The 20,886-nt window shown below is 39.5% G+C and overlaps 4 protein-coding genes across 5 annotated transcripts; all 4 read right to left on the bottom strand.

The window, feature by feature from the left end:
- Positions 1-2,905: 2,905 nt before the first annotated feature.
- Positions 2,906-4,978, bottom strand: LOC103983423 (phytosulfokine receptor 1-like). The gene has a single exon (XM_009400637.3). The coding sequence runs from the start codon at positions 4,846-4,848 to the stop codon at positions 3,055-3,057; it is 1,794 nt and encodes a 597-aa protein (XP_009398912.2). The 5' UTR covers positions 4,849-4,978; the 3' UTR covers positions 2,906-3,054.
- A 5,328-nt stretch (positions 4,979-10,306) lies between these two features.
- On the bottom strand, positions 10,307-12,146 carry LOC135636445 (phytosulfokine receptor 1-like). Its single transcript, XM_065148134.1, has one exon. It carries the CDS (start codon positions 12,104-12,106, stop codon positions 10,307-10,309), a length of 1,800 nt encoding a protein of 599 aa, XP_065004206.1. The 5' UTR covers positions 12,107-12,146.
- Positions 12,147-12,971: 825 nt separating this feature from the next.
- On the bottom strand, positions 12,972-13,599 carry LOC135636444 (SKP1-like protein 1A). The gene is made up of 2 exons (XM_065148133.1): positions 13,249-13,599; positions 12,972-13,154 (listed from the first exon to the last, which is right to left on the bottom strand). Exons 1-2 carry the CDS (start codon positions 13,597-13,599, stop codon positions 12,972-12,974), a joined length of 534 nt encoding a protein of 177 aa, XP_065004205.1.
- Positions 13,600-15,861: 2,262 nt separating this feature from the next.
- On the bottom strand, positions 15,862-18,939 carry LOC135635534 (protein kinase STUNTED-like). 2 transcript variants are annotated; one of them, XM_065146653.1, is made up of 11 exons: positions 18,528-18,939; positions 18,362-18,447; positions 18,176-18,294; positions 17,969-18,084; positions 17,522-17,887; positions 17,187-17,435; positions 16,925-17,088; positions 16,772-16,851; positions 16,532-16,679; positions 16,264-16,413; positions 15,862-16,184 (listed from the first exon to the last, which is right to left on the bottom strand). In XM_065146653.1, the coding sequence occupies exons 1-11, from the start codon at positions 18,691-18,693 to the stop codon at positions 15,933-15,935; spliced, it is 1,896 nt and encodes a 631-aa protein (XP_065002725.1). In that variant the 5' UTR covers positions 18,694-18,939; the 3' UTR covers positions 15,862-15,932. The 2 variants fall into 2 exon arrangements, with proteins under 2 accessions (XP_065002725.1, XP_065002727.1); XM_065146655.1 differs by having other exon boundaries at positions 18,176-18,284; positions 18,528-18,575.
- Positions 18,940-20,886: the final 1,947 nt, after the last annotated feature.

Here is a 20,886-nt window from a genome sequence, read left to right as displayed (position 1 = left end):
ATAATTTCTTAAGGGTGAAATTGTCAAGGAAACATCAATTGGAATTAAAAAAAAAAGATTAAAATAATCTTTTAATGTGTGAGAAAACCCTAATCTTTTTTTTTTATCAATTGTCGCCGCTTGCATGATGGCTATGGTTGCCATGATGCATAATCGTTTGTCGTTTGTGTGTTGTTAGCCCGAACTCTCTTTGTGGTCGATCGATGACCCCTACAGCTATCGTAACATTCCATCGTGCCCACACATGATCATTCTCACACACGCGACTATCATCGTCGCATAAGTTAGTATCGATTGTGCATGTATTCACAATTAACAAGTGACCCTTACGATTGTGCATTGCTACAATCGCTGGTCAAAGGTAGCAGCACCCAACAGGGTGACTGCCTTCTTGTTACTACTTGTGTAGTGCTAGTGACTCAGGTAGGTTGTCATAGCGTTTACTGTCTCTCGGGCTGCTGCACACAAGCAGTCGTCGCTGCATGCAGCAATGCAGCCATTTGTGTAGTAATTGCCCATGATTGCCGATGACCAATGGAGGTCAAGTCAAACAAATCATGAAATATGTCTTCTTTCAAGCGTTGAATAGAACCTCAAACTTAAGGAATATGTTTAGCGCCTACCCTTCCTTGCCAGCAGTAATTGATGACTTCCCTCGACAATGACTCCACTTGAAGAACCGCCCACTAAGGTAAGTAAAGTCAAGAACAGAACATCTCTTCTCTCCATGACACCGTGCTTCAAAGCTACGAACACAGGACTACTCATAACTACTACTTATAACGTATTTCCAAATGCTCTATGAACCAAATTTGATGTGGGCAGAACGGGTGAAGAACAAGCGTTACTATATCGTAAGTGAGAAGTGACAAGTGCAATACGTCCTGGAAACCCCCTACTATATCGGCTGTCCAATTGTCCGCTGCTATGTAAGCTTTAGCTCGTATTTCATCCTTCTTCCCTACTCTTAGAAATCACTGTCCAAAAACCACTACTACTACAAAGAAAGAAAAAGCCAATTGTCTGCGCCCAGGGTGTGTTCGGAAAGCGAAATATCGATCAAAGAGAGGTGTCGGTGTCAGGTTAGTGTTCATAAGCCCATATTTGTTTATCTAAAACAGAAGCCTATAAGATAGACAGACCGTCGGGCAGATAGAAAGAAGCAAACCGAGGAGTAGGAACAAAAGAAGTTGTTGTTCGATTGTCAGGAGAGGAAGAGATATCCGGAGTAGGAGAAGAATAAAGATCATCAGCCGAAGCCGAAGAGAGTGCCCAAGTAGCTAGCGGTGTCAAAGTAGGCGGTAAGCGGTTCAGCAAGCTACGTTCGAGTGTTGTTTACTAGAGAATCAGCGGTCGGTGTTGGCGCAAGGAGAGTCAGCTCTTTTGGTGCTTCTTCAAGTCGAGTTCGAAAGTCAACTGCAAGCTTAGAAGCGGGACAGGGAAGTGGAGGATAAATAGCAGTTTCAGAATGAATCGTTGCCCTAACGGGAAGGGTCAGTTGAATTAACAGTTTACGAAAATAGAGAAATGATTCAATTCCCACTAGATAGAGTTATTAGCGAATCGAAAGCTCTTGTAGCACTACTCACTAACAGAAGATAAGTCAACTGACCTTTTATACAAGTCTGTAACCAAAGAGAGATAGGTAGCTTTAAGATCCCAAAGTCAAATCAGTTTATCAGTGAGTGAGGGTTCCGCTTAGGCTCTTTGTCGGTCAGTTCGTGTTCCAGTTATAGTTTCATCTCCAGTTTCCAGTGCTGTTGGGGGTGAATCAAGTTCTGTTCTTGATTGGCTTGATTGACCTTAGCCTGATTGACAGGTTTCCCTTTCCTTGTGGAGTAGTAGTCCAAGTTGCACATTCCATAATAGAGTAACTTCATCACTTATTACTCCAAAACTCCCATAAGCTCTGTCTTGTCCTTGCTTGCTCTCGCCCCGTTGCTCGTTGATTATGAGATGCACATTCTAGAGTAAGCTAACATCACTGCTACATTGCTTTCATTTCCTTTAGCGCACCCCGAGTTACTTATTGCCGCCGACATCGAGCTGTCAATGGCGACCCATCCAATAATTATGACTAGCATACTTTTGTCATGGTTTCACCCATGTTGGCTTGCTTGGAGCAGGGAGGAATAGATTCAGAGATCGAACATAATACATCAAAGATTAATTTAATAATAATATTAACTAAATATTAAAATAATAATTTAAAAGATGAATATATTTAATCACATAAATAGATTTAAAATTTCTTTTATGATCTAGTTTATTTTAATTCAAAATATATGACTTTGATATCAATTATAAATATAAAAATTATAATCATATTTTTATTATAATAAAAAAATTTAATACTAAGAACTAAGATCAAATGACTATATATCGAAGTTTAAACGTGTTTATCTTTTAATATCATTCAAAAAATCTTTATATGATTTGTATGCATATCGTCGGATTCAAAAGTTACAGTAATATCAATATGTAAAGAAAACTAGACTCGTCTTCTTTTCTATTTTTATCTTTTCATAATATCACTATAAGTAATAAAATAGGGAATAAAGAAAGATTAGAAAAGATATGTAACTTTTCATATTACTTATTGAGTCTACGGGGACTTATCTATTTATATACGAGAGCAAATGATCAAAATAAATAATTACGAAAGTACTTTCATCACATTTAACTTTTATAAAATCTTATCATAATTAATTTTTTTTATTGATTGATAATAATAATTAAAATTTAATTAAATTTATAATATATCATATCAAATTAAATAAGATTGTACAATCAAACGGTGTTATATCTTTTATCTGACACACCGTTAAGCCATATGAATCTGATCGATCGACCACAGACAAAAAAATTAATACAATAGAGAAAAGAAGATTTATACGGGGAGAAGGAATGTACAAAAAAAGAAGGATGTTATGCTGTCATTCAATCATACATTATTTACAGTATACCAAAATAAATTATGCAAAATTACAGTTAATTTCATTTAGTATATATATATATCCGGTAGACTACTTAATCCTTGGATCTGTTAGGTAATCATAATTGCCAGCAACACATCAAAACGTAAACGATAAACACAAAACCTGATGCCATTCCAATGGAAAATGGCAACCAAATGAAAGCAATTTTATCTTCATCGACACCACCTTCCTTCGGATACGTTGCCTTCACAGGTTCGCAGAAAGGCAACGAATCACTGTAGAGACCTGGATTTCCTTCGAAGCTAGAACAGGGGAAGGTCGAGAACTGACCTCCTATTGGAATTAGTCCTCGTAAGTGATTGAAAGCTACACTGAAAAAGGAAAGAAAAGAAAGCCCGGTGAGGGAGGATGGAATGCTCCCTGACAGATTGTTGAAAGACAAATCCAACCTCTCCAAATTGACCATGCTTGACAGTTCTTCTGGAATGGAACCTGACAAGTTGTTCCGACTTAGATCCAGCTGATGAAGGTACCTCAGATTTCCAAACTCCTTCAAAATTGATCCATTCAATCTGTTATAACTCAAATTCACTGCTGGTGGAAAGTCTGTATAATGTTTATACTTCAGTCCGTCGAGAATCTGTTGATTGCTGCTCCATCCATAGAACGGGAATTCAATGGAAGAATCATCGCCATCATGCGGAGGAATCCCTGACATAAGGCTCTTTAGCTCTGCCAAGGAAGCAGGGATCTCCCCGTCGAGCGAGTTATTTGCCAAGTCCAACAAAAAGAGATGATCAAACCTTCCAAACCATGACGGTATTTCTCCAGTCAAACGGTTCCATGGTAAACCCAGAACTCTCAACTCTTCGCAATTCCTCAGCCATGAGGGGATACGACCAGTCAAAGCACAATAACCGATGTTCATGGCACGCAATCTTTGGAATCCCCGGATTCCGGTCGTCGGCATTTCCTCACCTTGGAAGTTCGAGGCAAGAGCAAGAACCCTCAGGTTATGGCACCCCTGAAGAACTCCTAAAGCCTGCGAGATATTGGAGAGGATATTGACATTCAGATTCAAGAAGGAGAGGGACCGAAGTCTGCAGAGCTTCTCTGGGACCTGTCCGCTATGGTTGTTTCGAGACAGATTCAAGATCTTCAATGCCTTGCAAGAAGAGAGAGCCTCGGGGATGATCCCCTGCAACCTATTCCATCCGAGGTTGAGGGTGGTAAGACGATCGAGTCGTCGAAAGTCGAGGTCGATGCGACCGCCAAGCGAATTGTTCCATAAATCAAGCACGGTAAGCATCGAGCAGGAGGACAGCGAAGTTGGCAGTCGGCCGACAAATCCATTAGATTTGGCGGAGAGGACCTCGAGCTTTCGCAGGTCGTGAAACACATCGGGAATGTTCCCGGTAAATCCGTTGCTGGAGACAACCAAACGGGACAGGTTCGAGAGGTTGCCTATACCCGGTGGCAGCTCTCCCGACAAGTGGTTGCTGCTGAGGTCGAGCACCTCCAAGAGCTTCAAGCGGAGCAGCTCCGGCGGGATGGAGCCTCGGAAGGAGTTGCTTGAGAGGTTGAGGAAGGTCAGCTTGTCCAAACCAGCCAGGGATGGTGAGAGGACGCCGTCGAGGCCCTTCCCCGACAAATCGAGACCGGCGACTCTTACGGCGCTAAGCGAGAACAGAGCACAGCGGACACCGGGCCAACCGCAGCAGTGGGTGGAGTTAGCAGCAGGCCAGTCGCGGATTCCTCTGTCGAGGCTGCGTGCGAAAGCATAGAGTGCTCTGAGATCACTAGGGCTACAGCTCTGATCATGGACGTTCGTTGCGCCAGTCTCCAAGTAGAAGAGGAACAGTAACAGTAAGAGGATACAATTACAAGGATACGTCGCAGAAGCCCTCATCTTTGGTTGCTCGTGCCTTCGGGGTTTGCGCTGAGAGATGGGGAAGTCTCCGCTATACACCACCAATCGCTGAGGGAGGTTTAGAAGATAAAACGCAAACTGTCATTTCTTGGAGACTAGTCTGAGTAACGAATGCTGATGATGAAGTCGGGAGAGCGTGTTAGCTACGTTTTGAATTGGTCCACCCATGTATATATATATATATATATATATATATATATATATATGTATATATATATATATATGTATGTATATATATATATATATATATGTATATATATATATATGTATGTATATATATATATATGTATGTATATATATATATATGTATATATATATATATGTATGTATATATATATATATATGTATGTATATATATATACAATAAATTATTAATTTATCATTTCTCTTCTTGTTTTGACTAAGAGTACTTTCTGACCAAAATAACAACTAAAAATGACAAAAGTACAATTCACAAAACCGATTTGATCTAGCAAATATCATAAGTTTATAATTTATAATTTTCTTAAAATTTAATAAATAATCTAAATGGACAAATCAGTTTTATTCAATTGAATATCTCAAAATTGAGTCAAAATTGAGTTGTCTATATTAGACCCAATAGTTAAATCAATTAAAATAATCAAAATTAGGTTCAATCAAAAATCTAATTTAGAAATAGGTTGATTAAAAATTAGGTTAAGATCGGGCTATAAGTAAAATTTGATTAATACAAGTCAAATAGGTCAATTTTATAATTGAGAATATTAAAAAATATTTGATTTCTCAAGAGTGAAACTATAATTTTATTAGAACATATATTGAAAATATATAATTTCTGAATTGTAGAATTGTCCACAAACATTGAAATTAAAAAAATTAGAAGAAGAAACTAATCTTTTAATGTGTGTGAAAACTCTAATCCATTTTTGTTCTTTCTCAAGTGTCGCATTTTACGTGTGGGATACGGTTGCGATGGTGCAAGGTTGTCCATCGCTTGTACGCCTCTTGCTCGGACTCCTTTCACAATCCATTGATGGTCCCTAAGACTATCATGGTATTCTATCGTGCCCATGCATGATTGTTCTCAAACGTGAGGCTATCATCGTCGCAAGTTCTTATTAGTTGCGCATGTGTCTGTAGTTGACAAGCGACCCATATAGTCGCTGCGTAGCCATTGGGTGACCCTAGCCTCCAATGTCCCATTGATGTCAGTCATGGATATAGGAAAATTTAGGGGCGACATCATATGCGTAGTGGAAAAATAGAAAACAAAAACTTCAAATTTTCTAATGATGTGTTCATCGTCATACGAAGATTGGTACATAAAATCTGTAAAACTTAAAACGAGATAGTATTTTACCTAGGGAGATCGTATATTCCTAGAACCCTACAAATCTATAGGAGTGGATGAAGGAGGTTATGTTAGGATCAAGAGCACTAAGAGGGGGTGTGTGTGTGTGAATTAGTACAACGGAAAACTTTCGACGATTTAAAACGACGTTCGTACGATAAAAACGATTTCAGTATGAAAGCCGATTCAGAAATTACTTTAACTTAAGATCAAGCGAAGTGTAGTTAAAGTAAAACTATGGAGGTAGTTTACAGTTAAGATAGATAACATAATGTAAATGCAAACTGAGATTTAGAGTGGTTCGGTCAATCTTGACCTATATCCACTTTTGGCTTCCTCCTCCGATGAGGTTATCGACGTCCATTAGAGGCCTTCCTTCAATAGGTGAAGGCCAACCACTCTTTTACAGTTTCACTCCTTTTGACGGGCTTAAGAGATAACCCTTGCAGATTTTTTACTCCTCTCTTGAATGATCAAAACTCGGAAGAAAAGAGGGAGAAGAACTTTTGGCCTTTACAACACTTTTGAGCTCTAAAAATCACAGAGTAAGATTAAGATTTCAGTGCTCTTTTATGCATGAAAGGGTGGGGTATATATAGGCCCCAAACAGGTTTGAATTTGAAGCTCAAATCTGTCATCTCTCGAATTTTCGGGGTCTGGCGGTACCACCGCCATTACTGGCAGAGCTTGGAGACCGAGCTCAGGTGGTACCATCGCCTGACAGGGGCGGTACCGTCGCTCAGCCTTGCTCGAAGACTGAGCTCCTGAGCGGTGCCACCGCCTAGCCTCGCTCGGAGACTGAGCCCAGGCGGTACCACCGCCCAGCTTTCCTAGGAGACTGAGCTCTTAGGCGGTGCCACTGTCAGCCAGGAAATCTGGGTCTGAATGGGTTGATCCATTCAGTCTAATTTGGGTCTGTCAAGGGCCCAATTGCCCCAAGATTAAGTTAATGGGATCACCTCCTATTTCTAACTTAATCATCATGCTAACTATGATATTTTTAAGACATTTACTGCAACTTGCTCCGGTGCGTCAATCGTTTCTTCCGGCAAGCTTCTGACGAACTTTCGGCGAACATCCGACGAACCCTCGGCGATGCTCCGATAGACTTCCGGCAAACTCATGGACTTCTTCGATTTGTTCCCGCAGAACCTCCGACGACCGTCCGGACTTCCATCAAACTCTCGAACCCCCAACGTGATCATAGTCTTGACTCCGACGTAACTCCTGCTACATGTCTTACTTTCATTATAGTTAATCCTGCACACTTATCTCAACATATGGATTAGACAACAAATGACAATTGACTTCATCATCAAAATCCGAGATTCAACAGGTTAAACGCCCTCTTCTCTAGCGGCGATCCACACAGCAGGGCTATGACGATGCTCCTCGAATCGTTGCCCAAATCTTCACACTTGCTATCTAAGGAGGAGAATAGGAGATGGAAACCAAGAAAACTCTAGCTTACGAGTCTTTGGTTTCCTCATATTTATAGAGGTTCATTGTCAACTTAACCCTAATAAATTCTGTCATATGGGGTATTAGATCTCCATCCAACTATCCAAGCCTCTTATATTAGTAGATCTCTATCCAATAATCTCTTATTGGCTCTTATTAGATCTCATCCATAGGATCCAATAATTTAGGGGCATATTGGATATCCAATAAGATATGGGTTCAAGCGGATATCTTATATCTGAACCTCTACTCGTCGTAAAACTTATCATATACGTGTGACCCTTTAGACCCAATAGCGAGCTGGTCGTGAGTCATATATGCCAGAACTCTTTCTGGTTTAGTGAATTATTAACTCCATAATAATTCACTCGACTCATCGATTGCGGATGTACTGAGCCACTATGCTGCAGTCCTTAGACGATACAATGGAATCCAATCCTTTGGACCTATTTGTCCTTAGTTACTATATACCTATAATTCCTTATCATTCTAATACCCTAGAGACCATATATTGGGCATGTTACTGTGAGACTCATACGGTTTCTACTTGAGTCTCGTTATAATTGGATTCTCTCGGAGAACTCTTTCTCTCTTAATCCGAATGACCCTAGCCAGAGATTTATCTGAGCAAGAATACATGAGATATTTCTCTCATGACACCGAGATGAATGATCTTTTATGAACACTCAATAGCTCTTGTAAAGTTGGTTGCCACTCTCGATGACCAGTTGTGCTAGATCTGGAACTTTCAGACATATAAGTATAGTATCAAAGAGTGAATTATTTATACAATACATCCATGGTATCTTAAGTCTAAGGACTAGATATATCACTAGAACTATGAAATCATTGTCTGACAATAAGGTATCATTAATCATCTAGCATTCTGTGAGCAGATCAATCATTGAACTCATTCTCTAACGAGTACCTGCACTGTATCTCTAGTGTCCCCACATGAGTAGTTATGAGACCAGCCGTTTCCATCATATGTATGGATATACAGTACACCAATCTGTTCGGTTATCTCGATGTCCCTCTCGAGTAACCTATAAATAGGATTATTTATGGTATCTGTTTAAAGGTGAATCGGTCTTGTTATTGTGATCTCATCACGATATGATTCCCATTGCACAATTCCATTGACATTATATATATGTACACATATACATATATATATATATATATAGTGATAAAATATTAAATAATATAATAAAAAAAATACGTATTATGTCACACGTGTCATCACTAACTCACATGCATACCACTTATGACTAGTAGTGGATAGCAAATGACGTCGCAACAGCATTGCAACAATCGCTCATCAAAGGTAGCAACACCCGATAGGGCTACTGCCTTGCTGATATGCTGCACATAGTAGCACCTCTATGTGTGTAGTGCCAACAACTAAGGTAGGTTGTCACAACGATAACTGTCACCTAGGTTGATGCACATAAGCAATCATCATTGCATGAAACAATACTACCATTTGTGTCGCTATTGCTCATCACTAGTCCAACAACCATCGAAGATTGCAACCCTCAATAGTGCTCTAGCCGACATTAAGCTACCGATGGCAACCCATCGAAGAAATAAGTGTAACATACAATCATGGTTTTACTCGTGTTACATCGCCCGTAAATAGGCAAGAAGCATAGAGGAATAGATTCAGAAATCAAACGTAATACATCACATATTAATTCAATAATAATATTAATTAGAGATTAAAATAATGATTTAAAAGATGAATATATCTAATCACATAAATAGATCTAAAATTTCTTTATGATCTAGTTTATTTTAATTTTAAAACATGCGGCTCTAATACTAATTGTAAATATAAAATTATAATCATGCTTCTATTATATAAAAAAAATTTATTGATAAGAACTAAGATTAAATAACTATATATCGAAGTTTAGATATGTATATCTTTCAAAGCTATTCAGAAAATCTTTATATGATTTACAACTGCATTATCATCCAATTTAAAAGTTACAGTAATACTGATTTGCAAAAAAACTAGATTTACAATTTTTTCTATTCCTATCCACTAGAATAAAGACTAAGCGAAGATGAGAGATGATTTATAATTATTCTTCTGTACTTTATCACATTACGTATTAAGTACGTAAGAAGTCTTATTTATTTATAAACGATAATAAAAATTTATTATAAATAATTATGAGAGTACTCGCATCACAATTTACTCGGAATCTTAACTCATAATTAATTTATTTTTCAAATGATAGAAAATAATAATTAAAATTAATTAAATTTATAATATATCTTATCAAATTAAATAAGACTATATAATCTGAGAGTATTATATCTTTTTTCTAACGCACTATTAAGCCATACGAATCCACTGATTGATCGACCACACAAAAATCAATACTGTAAAGAAAAGGAGATTTATATGAGGAGAAGGAACGTACCAGAGAGAAGGATGTAATGCTATCATTGAATCATATAATATTTACAGTATACTAAAAAATATTACAGTTAATTTCATTTAGGTTAAGAGTACACATCTCTATCTGGCAGGAACTATATATATATATATATATATATATATATATATATATATATATATATATATATCCGATAGACTACTTAAGCCATGGATCTCTTAGGTAATCATAATTACCAACAACACATCAAAACGTAAACGATAAACACAAAGCCTGATGCCATTCCAATGGCAAATGGCAACCCCATGAAAGCAATTTTATCTTCATCGACATCACCTTCCTTCGGATACGTTTCCTTCACAGGTTCGCAGAAATGCAACGAATCACTGTAGAGACCTGGATTTCCTTCGAAGCTAGAACAGGGGAAGGTCGAGAACTGACCTCCAATTGGAATTAGTCCTCGTATGTGATTGAAAGCTACACTGAAAAAGGAAAGAAAAGAAAGCCCGGTGAGGGAGGATGGAATGCTCCCTGACAAATTGTTGAAAGACAAATCCAACCTCTCCAAATTGACCATGTTTGACAGTTCTTCTGGAATGGAACCTGACAAATTGTTCCGACTTAGATCCAGCCGATGAAGGTACCTCAGATTTCCAAACTCCTTCAAAATTGATCCATTCAATCTGTTATAACTCAAAATCACTGCTGGTGGAAAGTCTGTATAATGTTTATACATCTGTTGATTCTCAAGTGGCTCAAGAATCTGCTGATTGCTGCTCCATCCAAAGAACGGGAATTCAATGGAAAAGTCAACGCCATCCTGCGGAGGAATCTCTGACGTAAGGCTCTTTAGCTCTGCCAAGGAAGCAGGGATCTCCCCGTAGAGCGAGTTATTTGCCAAGTCCAACAAAAAGAGATGATCAAACCTTCCAAACCATGACGGTATTTCTCCGGTCAAACGGTTCCATGGTAAACCCAGAACTCTCAACTCTTCGCAATTCCTCAGCCATGAGGGGATACGACCAGTCAAAGCACAATAACCGATGCTCATGGCACGCAATCTTTGGAATCCCCGGATTCCGGTCGTCGGCATTTCCTCACCTTGGAAGTTCGAGGCAAGACCAAGAACCCTCAGGTTATGGCACCCCTGAAGAACTCCTAAAGCCTGCGAGAGATTGGAGAGGCTATTGGAATCCAGATTCAAGAAGGAGAGGGACCGAAGTCTGCAGAGCTTCTCTGGGACCTGTCCGCTAAGGTTGTTTCGAGACAGATTCAAGATCTTCAATGCCTTGCAAGAAGAGAGAGCCTCGGGGATGAGCCCGTGCAAACTATTCCATCCGAGGTTGAGGGTGGTAAGACGATCGAATCGTCGAAAGTCGAGGTCGATGCGACCGCCAAGCGAATTGTTAAATAAATCAAGCACCGTAAGCATCGAACAGGAGGACAGCGAAGATGGCAGTCGGCCGATAAATCCATTAGATTTGGCGGAGAGGACCTCGAGCTTTCGCAGGTCGTGAAACACATCAGGAATGTTCCCGGTAAATCCGTTGCTGGAGACAACCAAACGGGACAGGTTCGAGAGGTTGCCTATACCCGGTGGCAACTCTCCCGACAAGTGGTTGTTGCTGAGGTCGAGCACCTCCAAGAGCTTCAAGCGGAGCAGCTCCGGCGGGATGGAGCCTCGGAAGGAGTTGCTTGAGAGGTTGAGGAAGGTCAGCTTGTCCAAACCAGCCAGGGGTGGTGAGAGGACGCCTTCGAGGCCCTTCCCCGACAGATCGAGACCGACGACTCTTACGGCGCTAAGCGAGAACAGAGCACAGCGGACACCGGGCCAACCGCAGCAGCGGGTGGAGTTAGCAGCCGGCCAGTCGCGGATTCCTCTGTCGAGGCTGCGTGCGAAAGCATAGAGTGCTCTGAGATCACCAGGGCTACAGCTCTGATCATGGACGTTCGTTGCGCCAGTCTCCAAGTAAAAGAGGAAAAGTAGCGGCAAGAGGATACAGTTACAAGGATACGTCGGAGAAGCCCTCATCTTTGGTTGCTCGTGCCTTGGGGGTTTGCGCTGAGAGATGGGGAAGTCTCCGTTATACTACACCACCAATCTCTGAGGGAGGTTTAGAAGGTAAAACACAAACTGTCATTTCTTAGAGACAAGTCTGAGTAACGAATGCTGATGATGAAATCGGGAGAGAGCGGTAGCTACGTTTTGAATTTGTCCAACTCGATTAATTCGGGTCAGAACACGTGACCACGCATCAACGAACTATTTCTTTCACCTGCCGCTTTTTTTGAGAATTCACCCATGAATAAGAATCTCTTCCATTATGTTGGAGTGTTTGTTTTCATTGGGTCAATGAGGCTTTGAATTCCAAACCTTGACTCACAAAAAAAGTATGCAGGAGTTTAGTTTACGGCAACACTTATTTTTTAGATTAGAATCAATAAAAGAAAGTATAAATCAATTACATTCACTTCCATGATCCATGATTTGATATATACAAATACATGACTTTGATTTCTAAGGACCCAAACCAGTTTGGCTATTCTTCCTTCCCACTTCAATGATTGTATTCCAATAGATTATATTGTTGGCCAGATTAATATGTGTATAAATATATAATTATTAATTTACCATTTCTATTCTAGTTGTGACTAAGAATTCTTCAAGACCAAAATAACAACTAAAAATGGCAAAAGTATAATGCACAAAAAGTACTTGACAATTCCAAAAATAAATAAATAAACCGATTTGATCTAAACAAATATCATAATTTTAAATCAGGACAACACTGGTTCATCTTGTGACCACCTTGTAATGACAAGTACTTGTGGGTCATACATAAAATATATAGTCAAGCCAGTGAACTACAAGACAATGATATAGAGTGAGTGATCAACTATATCTCTTCATCAAAAACCCATGAATACTCTTTTCTGAACTCAGCCTCTTCCTCGGGGGTGAAATCATTCTGTATATTAAAGGTAGTGCGGATCTGCTCGGGTGATTTCCCCCTTATTAGGTCTGCAGCCTTCTTAACACCTAAATCCAGCAAGCCTTTGATGCTCAAGTAGTCGGATGCCTGCAGGTTCACCAATGTGTCATCCATCAATCTCAGTCTCTCCTCTATATACCTGCAACACTATATTCTTATAAGAAACAAGGCAGACACTTACGATCAATAGGAAGTAGAGGGTGTCTGTATCGACGTCCTTGATGAAGTCATTGTTCCATGCCTTGATCTCCTCATCAACGTCCACGAGCTCCTCGTTACCTTCCGCGATCTCCTTGCCAGCATCCGAACTCCGCTTTTTGGAGGCGAATTCCAAATGCTTCTTCATGTACTCGACGACTTTTGCCAGGATATTCCCACGGATGTTGGCCACAGGAATTACGTCTTCGGTATCGCAGTCATCGGAAACAAACTTGATCATCTCCGAGATCGCGCATGCTTCTTTCTCCACCTGGAACTCCTGTCCATCCATGCTCTTCAACGTGATCATCTTCTTCCCCTCTTCAGAAGCCATGTTGATATACGTACGATGGACACCACCTTCTCTAAGATGCAGAGCTAAATCAGACACCCCACACAACGACTTGATATATATATATATATATATTGTTAATTGTTTTGTTTAATATACTCCTGATGGCTAAATCAATCTTAATGCATTTTTCTGCGGCAAACAAATTATATCATATTCAACACAAGTTTATACAAGAAATAATCATGTAGCATGTAAAACTAATCACAAATAAACGCTTAACCTTTCTCATTATACAGCATGCTATGTTCCACAAGATGAGATTACCTATGAAGTCATAAAATACAATAATGCATCATCTCTTTCTAATGTGAGTGTGTGTAAGAATGATGTGTGAAACATCCGAAATCATATCTCTGTGCAAGCATCTCGTCCTTGATTGTAGAAGATCTAAGATTGATAATACGAACTAAAGAAAAGGATCGGAAAAGTGCCTCTTAGAGCCAAGGAACACTACACGACGTCAAGATCGTACAATGCCTCTAGAATGATGAGATAAGACAATATTGCTTGCTCTATATATTGAGGTGGTGGGACAACTTTGCTTTATCGATTTTTTGGACTCTCCTTTCATAGTATCCTAATTCGGCTCATGGTAATGATTGTAGTTGCACTAATGATTCAGTAGTATTAGGGAGTATGTGGGTGTTGGGTACATGAATCCAAAATGAAGTGGAAACAAGTTATAAATTCAATCCAATTAATCAAGAAAAATCACATAAGGCATCATACAAAACCCATATTTGTTTGCCATATTTAAAAGAAATCATATAAAAAATAAAAAGAAAAATCATATGAGGCATGAAGGATGATTTCTTTGCATATTTGTTGGTGATTGTTTCCTAATAATCTTGACCGTGAATTGATTATAATTAGTCTATTATATATAACCCATTAACCATATATTAGTTTTTTTTTACTTTTATTGTTAATATGATGTCCATATACTCTTTATTTATTGTGATTTTATTATAATTTGTAAATTATTGTTATAGGATTTACTATATATAATTTCTATTAGTCGTACATATACATTTTTCTTCTTGATATTATTGATTATAAATTAATTGAAATTAGCCTATTATTATTGGATCCACTGTATATTGTCCACTAACTATATCTATATATCTTACTTGTATTGTTAATTGAGACATGTACAAAAGCTTGTAATCATAAGAATAGTAATTTTCATATTTCATAGAAGCATTCTATTTATCTTTTTCTTTGATGGTATGGCAACCATAAATACTCCCATGAGTTTTTCTTTCTCTATTATTTAATCCCTTTTTCATATTTATCCTTATTATAGCGGACAATACGCTTCGATCCCTTCCATTAGTTAGATCAATTTCTATGGAGCAATTATTTTATTTATTACTGGTAAAAAACAAAGAAGAAGTTTCTATGGAGCAATCAGCTCAATCAAACACCCTAAACATGATACAATAAGTTAAATAGTTTCTCATATCATTTGAATGTATTAACCATAAATTTGATTCAACCACTGAGTTCCAAAAGATAACTTTGAGGGTAAGAGAGATCTGAGAGACTTATGAGCCTTTAGTTCCTAAGGTAATCATAAAATTGGATCGCTATTATGTAACCTAATCGATTCACGAAGGTTATCCAAAAATTAATCGAGTCAATCTATTCATTCTAAATTTTCTACGCGTGCAATCCAATGGTTGAATCCGACAGGTTAGGATATAACATCACTGATGAACCTGCAGCTGCACAAACATGGATCACAGCTCTTGATGGCAGAAATTTTGATGGTATCACACCCTCGGAATACAGACTGATATGAAAATTAAGAGTATTAGGGAACTACTGATTGTAGAGAATGACCGGCGGGCGGCGGCGCTACCCGCAGGCGGCTTTACACAGAAGGGGTGGCGATCAACAATAATACCTTTAGTATGAGACGTACCTCGAGTAGGACCGGCACAATATCGAGGGCGCAACGCTGCAACCACAGTTGGGACGGCAGAGATAGGGGAGGAGAGTATGGGAGACCTCTCTCTATATATAGAGATGGTGGTCGTCGTTTTAGCAGATCCTATAGTCCGACACATGCGAATTTTAATGCGATGGGATGTCTTCTCCGATGCCGATTAGGAATTCTTAATGGATGGGAGTCTTCTTTTATGATGTCCTAATCCCACTGATATTTCGACTCTTATTAATGAATCTCTCGTTCTATATTGTTTCTCCAATCCGAAAACTGCCACCATTCTTAATGGCTTTGGCACTGTGCAGTCAATTTCATAAACCACTCGAATACAAATCGGAAGAAAGTAAAATGAAAGAGTTGGCTAATCAAAGCTTGAGGAACGGCTCCACCGATCTCTCAGGTACTCTTCCAGAGAACCAAGGTTGCTCTGGTCAAAGCTGCTGAGTGATGCATCATCTTCATCAACATCAAGCAATGCCACGCCGATATGCGACCCGACGCTCGAAGATGGAAAAGCTTCATCATCCTGGCAATCCAACCTGTTCGAGGTAGCATCGATGTGGCAGCCTATCCATGCCTCGATTTCCTCTTCCCCTTGCAGAAGGCTCAGTATCTGTCACGAGACACAATGAGGATGAACACAGGGAGTGGAATTGGCAGTAGTCAAATGGAAGTACGTGGCTTGTACTTGCCTCCCTCATCCGAGGTCGAAGGCACGCTCTCCTCGTGGTGCAAAGAGATGCAGCTAAAGCGATTCTTCTCATTTGGACCTCATCATAGTTCTCTCTTACATTGGGATCCAACAGTTCCATGAAATCCCCTCTCTCTAGTATCGGTGTCGCCTACGAACAGAATGATCGATCGAGATCAGCAGAAAATTTCAGAGTTGCATGATCAGTGCGAAATAAGCTTTTCCTTCTCGCGTTAGAATGGAAAACACGCGTAGGAGAAGGTGCATACCCACATCACCAAGCTTTCTTGGCCTTTAGGGTTGTCGTCACTGATTGGTCTTCTTCCTGTTAACAGCTCAAGCAGAACGACACCGAAAGCAAAGACATCGATCTTGTCGCTGACCTTCCCATACATGAAGTACTCTGGAGCAAGGTATCTGTCGATGGATTCATATCATCATTTACCACTTTCGATGAGATCAATCACTGCTACTCTGCATGAATTTAACATGGAGAATCGGATACTTACCCAAACGTCCCGACGACATCGTCGTGTGTCAGGCAGGTCGAAGTTGTCGGTGCCCAGATAGCTAAGCCAAAATCAGATAACTGTTACATGGATGAGGCTGTGTCAAAGCTGGTACTGAAATAGAAGGGTTCATCAATGGTTAATGGATGCTACCTGAGGCTCGAATTCATCAGTGAGCAGAATGTTGGAGGACTTCACATCTCTGTGAATTACCACTGGGTTGGAACAGCCATTGTGCAGGTAGCTGAGAGCCTCAGCAACCCCAGTCGCCACCTTATATCTCAGGTCCCAAGGGAGCGCAGAATCAGCATCCTTTCCTGTAAGCCAAGCACCAAACAACAATGTGATTGAAGTCAACCTTTGAAGACGAATGAGAGACTGGTCTGTGTAGATTAAATTAATATCTGTATCTCACCATGGAGGTTTTCCTCTAAACTTCCGGTGGGGAAGTAATTGTAAACCGAAAGAAGAGTGTTGTCCTCAACACAGATGCCGATCAGTGGAACGATGAGCTTATGATCCAGCTTCGTGATGATGTTAAACTCCGAAAGGAAATCCCTTGATGCTTCTTCGGAAAGCTTCGACGATTTTATGGCTACATGCCGGCCATTTGGAAGGCGTCCTCTGTAGACTCGGCTGCTCCCTCCGTTCCCGATCACATTCCCTGTTACAGAATTGGAATTGATCGTCAAGAGGAGGATTATATGACCAAGTCTGTGAAGATGCAGTGCATATCGTTTCGGAAGGAACCTGAACAGAACTGATTGGTTGAACTACGAAGTTCATCGTATTGAAACCATCTGCAATCGGAGTTGGTGTGGCCGAGGATGGTCTTCAGCTCCTGAATTAGATCCAGCTGCAGCGTGGTGAATGACAGAGATCTATTCGGAAGGTTCATGACCCATTGGACGACAGACATCTTCCTTGAAACTTCTTCCCTCGATGCTTCCAGGTGCTTTGGTACTCCTCTCCCCAGCAAGGGCCAGCCCAGCCTTGCTTCTGCCGTCTTCTTCTGCGCTAGGACTGTGGTTCCGACATCTGCCTTCTTCGTAGAACTCGGGCTAATTGCTTTGTGTTTTATGACGGTGCTTGGATGCAAGGTTCTTGGTTCTTCTCCTGAATTCAATGAAAGAAATCGATTCGAGGATCAATTTTTGTTGTCATATACTATAGGAAGTTTGCATGACAAAACAATACCTTGAGATGGTTTAGCGACTTCCCTTTCGAAGACGATCTTTCCGTCTTGTATTGCAATTACAGCAGTGGTTGGAGGGAGCTTCTTGGCACAATACTTAGCTAGTGAAGCTGATCCCCTGAACGAAGAAGGAAAGGGGAAGAGATCAGGTTTGTGAAGGCGACTGGATTGCAATCCAATTGGAACAGGAAGCAGATGTTAAAACCTACACCAAAGCGCAGTGCTGGTTTACTCCGACCACAACTTTCATGGCATCACAGAGCTTGGCTTCCTTCACCATGACCTTACGAATCGAGTTCCCCCTTGACACCCGACCAACTAAAACAACCTAGAAGCTACAAATCAGGATAATTGTTTCCCCGAATGCATCAGTAGGCAAGCAAAAGATGACTCACTTGCTTAAGCTCACAGAAGCCATCGTATGCTGCGAGATACCCATCCAACTGCCTGATCAGAGAAAGGGTGGTGGTGTTCTTGAGGTCTGAAACAAGAGTTGATTCATGAATCAGGAGATTATGCTCAAGTAGATAACAGGGGAGTTCACGGTTGTCGAGATAGTACCTGAATCGCGGCAGACATGGACGGCCATGACACGGTCGCCTTGCTCTGCTACTCTGCTCATAGCCCAGTTGAGTAACTCCTTGCCATTGGCATCCATCTGCAGCCCCACCAGTACGCATCTTTCTTTGCCCTTCCCCTGATCGAAGGCTCCCTTCTCCACCATCATGCTTGGTTTCCTGTATCGCCACTGTCCTAATTGCTCGATTAAGTTGATCACTGGAATTCGTCCCCTCAACCAGCATATATTTCTTGTGTGCCAATAAGAATTTCTAAAGCTCAGGTTTCAGAACAGAGCGACTTGGAAATCCAACAAGTAAACCTATTTAGCAGTTGCATGCAAACTCTTAAAAGAAAAAGGTAGATGACGACTCTCTCCCAACCACAGAAAGCAAAACAGGGGAGGGATCACAACAAAGAGAAGGCACCCGACGGTCCCACGTATTAAGCAGAGAAGGTGGAAGGAAGAACACTACCCACCATCCCTCCTAAACCTACCTAAATCTTGTTCATTTGTCGCACTCCTGCAGGGCCATTATTTTAAATTGGATTTGCCGCCAGAGATATCGATCTAGTAACAGCCCAACCACTCCATCACAATCCCACACTCAAATCCATCCCAAGAAGCTTAATAAAGGGAGAGCCACGGGAAGAAGAAGAAGAAGAAGAAAGATGAGTACGTATTGGCACATTAAATTAACTTTGACCAAAAGATTTAGTCGTACATACTTCCTTCCTTGGGAGGCAACTTCTTTGAGGTACTGTTAGAAACGTCATCAAAGAACAAAATGCCACATTACTCACATTTTGCTGACATTCCAAAATGATCTGAACAATTGACTTTGGTGTTCAGATGAACACTATCAGCAAAACATCGAATGACATACGACAAGTACTCATCAAGGTGTTCAACTCTGCGAAACTTCTATCGAAGAATTCAAAGAGGCGTTAGATAGCATATCCCATACGGAATTGCTTTAGCTGTGGATTCTGGAATAGCGGAGAGAGACAATGATCAAAGATAATAATCCAAAGACTGAGATGAACTCGGTGAAAACCTATTGGTTGGCAGCATTGCTCAACGCTTTGACTACTCTTAGCGCACTAATAAAATGGATGAATCATATGCGGTCAAATAAGTTTGCAGCCGCCCGCATTGTAGTGTGCCGTAGTTTCCTTCGATGCTGCAGCAGTTGGGTGACGCAAACGAGAGTTGGAAGGTAGCAAGCAGAGTGGTATTCCATTTTCCAAGTTGTGGACCGTCCACCGCAATGGACGAGATAGGGGTGGAAAGCTGACCACCCACTGTGGCAGTGGCCATTTTCCACATGGGCAGGCGATGGATGACATGTATCAAATCAGTTTTGTAGAGAATCAAAACGACTTCGTCGCCATTACATGAAAAGTCAACTTCATTTCCTCTACTTTGTTTTTATTTTTATTTTTATATTAAAGATAAATATAGAGTGAATTTTTAGAATTTTTTTTTCTATTTTTTTAATAAACACCTCCTATTTCCATAATTTTCTGACCTTTTTTTTAATATCTGAAATATCCTCAATCACCTATCTTTTTTTTCTTTTATTTTTTTTTCTTATGGATCAAAGTCTAGTTATAATAGTGTCTTTAGTAATATCAAAAAATAAAATACTATGATATAATATAAAAAAATAATATGTTACAATATTTCTATACTGTGTTACAGTATTTTCTTAATATTACTAAAATAAAAACTCTATGTTACAGTGTTTTTCTAATATTGCTGAAAATAAAAATATTACATTACCGTATTTTTTTTACTGAGTTATAGTGTTTTTCTAATATTATTGAAAACATAATTTTTTATAAAATTTGTACATAAACACTATGTTATAATATTTTTAACACAGTAAATAATTATATGTACATATGTGAATAAATAATTTTAATGTATCTATCATCTATTCGCGAAATGGTAAGACCATATATGATGCCCAAAGGTCATGTAATATTTATTTATAATTATTTTTAAGATAGATATAAGGAAAATGTTTAGGATATTTTAGGAGTTCCATACTTTTTTTTAAAATTCAAATTAGCTCTCACTAATGACTATTAATCATGATTAATATGTGGAATTCATCTTTAACAAAATTGATGTATGTGAGGGATCTTAATATTTAAAGGAATATATGTACCATATCATAATTTTTGAACATAAATATACTATTTTTCTCATTTTCTAAATAATAAATATGTGTACGTTTCTTCATATTTTAATTACGAAATCATAATTATGTTTTTTTCAGCTATAAGTGGAGTTGAAATGATGGTTCAGTTCGAACCGAATCAAATGAAAATTATATTATGATAATTTAATTTG

Source organism: Musa acuminata, chromosome BXJ3-4, assembly GCF_036884655.1.
Source record: "Musa acuminata AAA Group cultivar baxijiao chromosome BXJ3-4, Cavendish_Baxijiao_AAA, whole genome shotgun sequence".
Classification (NCBI taxonomy): domain Eukaryota; kingdom Viridiplantae; phylum Streptophyta; class Magnoliopsida; order Zingiberales; family Musaceae; genus Musa; species Musa acuminata.
This window is presented reverse-complemented; position numbering and strand designations above follow the sequence as displayed.